At 42.5% G+C, this 2,741-nt stretch overlaps 1 protein-coding gene across 1 annotated transcript; it reads right to left on the bottom strand.

Annotated features, from left to right (window-relative positions):
• Positions 1-525: 525 nt before the first annotated feature.
• On the bottom strand, positions 526-1,482 carry LOC117180444. Its single transcript, XM_033372943.1, has one exon. The coding sequence runs from the start codon at positions 1,480-1,482 to the stop codon at positions 526-528; it is 957 nt and encodes a 318-aa protein (XP_033228834.1).
• Positions 1,483-2,741: the final 1,259 nt, after the last annotated feature.

Below are 2,741 nucleotides of genomic sequence, written 5' to 3' on the forward strand. Positions count from 1 at the left end.
CAGATTCCTTAGGTTTTTTTTACGAGGGCCTGGTGAAAAATCTTCAAGAACACACCGTGAAGGGTCCGCACTTCTCGGTAGTGTGGGGAACTTAGTTGACGCATCACTACAATCACCTGACATATATAATATTCGATTATACCTTGCGTATAATTATACATTATACAAAGTCAACCCCGGAACTACTTTCGCATTTCTTCAGGGGGTGCCGTTTTCTGGCCTTCTAAGGCTTCTCCTGCTTCTCTGTTGTATTGGCATCTTGTCCCAACCAAGATGTGCGCATCGTCCTCAGTAGTGCGGTGAAACCGCACATCGGGCTCGTCGGCTTTCGACATCATGACTGGGCTTAGACACTTACTTCTGCCATCTAAGAGGCTTCCTTAGTGGGGTAGCCTCCCTAAATGACATACATCCTCTAGACCCTGGCAGATGGTCAGACCAGGGTTTCTCACTTTGTGCTGGGCACAGGAAGCACAAGGAAGGACTAATGCACTCCGTAGACTTGTGGCCCTCCACGCTGCACTTTCAGCATCCTTTGGTACGATCAGGACCCTTGCAGCTCGCTGCCTTGTGGCCGAAGCCGAGGCAGCGGTAGCAACGTATGACCTCTATCTTCTTGCGTACACGACAGGACATCCATCCCACCTTCAAATGTCCCGCGTGTACTAGCTTTGTCGCTATTTCCTCATTAATCTCAACAAAGGCCTTCAGAGTAGCTCTAAAGGCCCTTTTAGTGAGGCAAACCTTCATTTCGCCAAAGAGCTGCTCACCAAAATGTCTTCTGATGGCAGCCTCGAACTCCTCTCCATCCGTAGTTGTGTCGAGGTCCAAGACCTCAACTTCAGTGCGAGGGACAAGCTCCCTAACTCTGGCATCCTCCCCAACCACACTTCTGATTGCCGCGGACAGCTTGGATCTGCCATCCGCAGCAGGCACTACTTCAACAAGGACCTCTCCATTTCTGGTCTCCCTGACACTTCGAATTTTTCCACCGAGGGTTTCGGGATTAACCTCACATTTGAGGTCCTTTAGGACCTCCGCATAGCTCGATCCCTCTGTTGGTTTTATGAGAACCGGTTTGTGTCGAGCTCTTCTGCTTTCCTCGGGTGCAGGTTTCTTGCTTTTCTCTCCATCACACTTTTTTGGCGTGCACGTCGCAGAAATTGTGGTGTTGCGCGTCCTCGACCTTTTCGCCTTATGACTAGTGACACTTGCCTCGACAGAACTCAGAGAAGGCTCCCTCTCTCGCTTCCCAGTTTGGGTAGTAGAGACCTCTACTCCTTTTTCGGTTAGAGTCCCCGTCTGACTCATATTTTTCTTCTCCTCTCTCTTACCGCTAGACCTTCTCGCTTTGTTAACAGCAGCTTCGCCAACACCTCTCGGGACAAATGAATAGTGACATTTAGCATAGATATTTGTGCTAGATAATTTGTCCACCAGCGTCCGTGCTTCCTTCACGCCTTCCTGGATTGGCAACCACATGTTCCTCTTTGTAGAGAAGAACATTTACTTTTCTCGGATGGTTGCCCTCATTTTCCTGATGAGATCCAATTGCTCATCCATCTTTCTGTCCACAATCTTTAGATCCCTCTTGACCTCATTTTTTGCGCTCATGTCGTTCTCCTCCGTCACGTCCAATGCACCTCCAAACTCCTCAAAGACACTCCTGTCCAAGTATGTTTGCCCCCCCCCCCAAACCTAATGGACCCGCCCTGACTACCGTGGCTGGAACCCGATCGGATTTGATTTCGCAGTTACCTCCCATATCGGGAAGCGTTACCCTACTCGCAACCTGGTGAGGCGCCCGATGGAGGACCAGCAACCCCACACGGGAGATTCCTTATGTTCGGCGAGTTTCAAACAGATTTTTGTTTAATACATACAGAAAAAAATTGGTGTCAAACAGTTCTCGAATACATCCGAAACGTAAATTAGATTATGATTATGGCCAATAATGAAATTTTAAATTATAAAACAAAAAGTTTTCTATAATACGTTTTCAAATGTAAAATGTTAAAAATTATATGACCTTTTTAAATATGTGAAATATTTCTGCTATTTAATATGCTACAACTTTAAAAAATGTTAGAGCTGAAATTCAAGAATCAAAAAAATATAAAAATTATAATTCAGTAAGAACAAAAAATGAAATTGTAAACTATTTCAATGCTACATGATGGAAAACTCACTCAACATTCTAAAAGCACGCGGACATCATTTACAATATATTAGGAAGGAAAATCATTTTCTTTTCAATCGTCTTTGTTTTAAAGCGGAAAAACTAAATAATTCTTATCCTGTTATCATTCTCATAATTTAAAAATTAATTCTTTCAAGTGAAACGAGTAATGTTGTTGACAAGTAGACTGATAACAATTAAGAGCAAAGAGAAGATTTTTGTTTAAATACGCAAATATAATCATCTGTTTGAGAAACTTGATTGTCCCAGTTATTTACATAAAAAAAATGTTTAAAGATAAAATAATGTATGCTCTAATTGCTAAATTTTGAATTTATAAAGATTATTGACGAAATACTTTAACCATAATTATTATGGGTAATAATTATTCGCAATGTCTGAGAAGGAACTAAGATCAAAACTCAAAGGCGGAGCAGAGAAGCAAATACAGAACAAGCAGAAGCTACGAGGGTGGATTGATAAGTTTCCGGCCTGACCAAGAAAAACAACGTTTTTAAGAATTTTTTTTTTTTATTTCTCAACATAATCTCCTCCAAGGCTG

The sequence above is a fragment of the Belonocnema kinseyi genome, chromosome 1 (genome assembly GCF_010883055.1).
Source record: "Belonocnema kinseyi isolate 2016_QV_RU_SX_M_011 chromosome 1, B_treatae_v1, whole genome shotgun sequence".
Taxonomy (NCBI): Eukaryota; Metazoa; Arthropoda; class Insecta; order Hymenoptera; family Cynipidae; genus Belonocnema; species Belonocnema kinseyi.

Coding starts and splice junctions, on each gene's coding strand:
- LOC117180444 (XM_033372943.1), bottom strand. CDS start 1,482: ATGTGGTTGCCAATCCAGGAAGGCGTGAAGGAAGCACGGACGCTGGTG.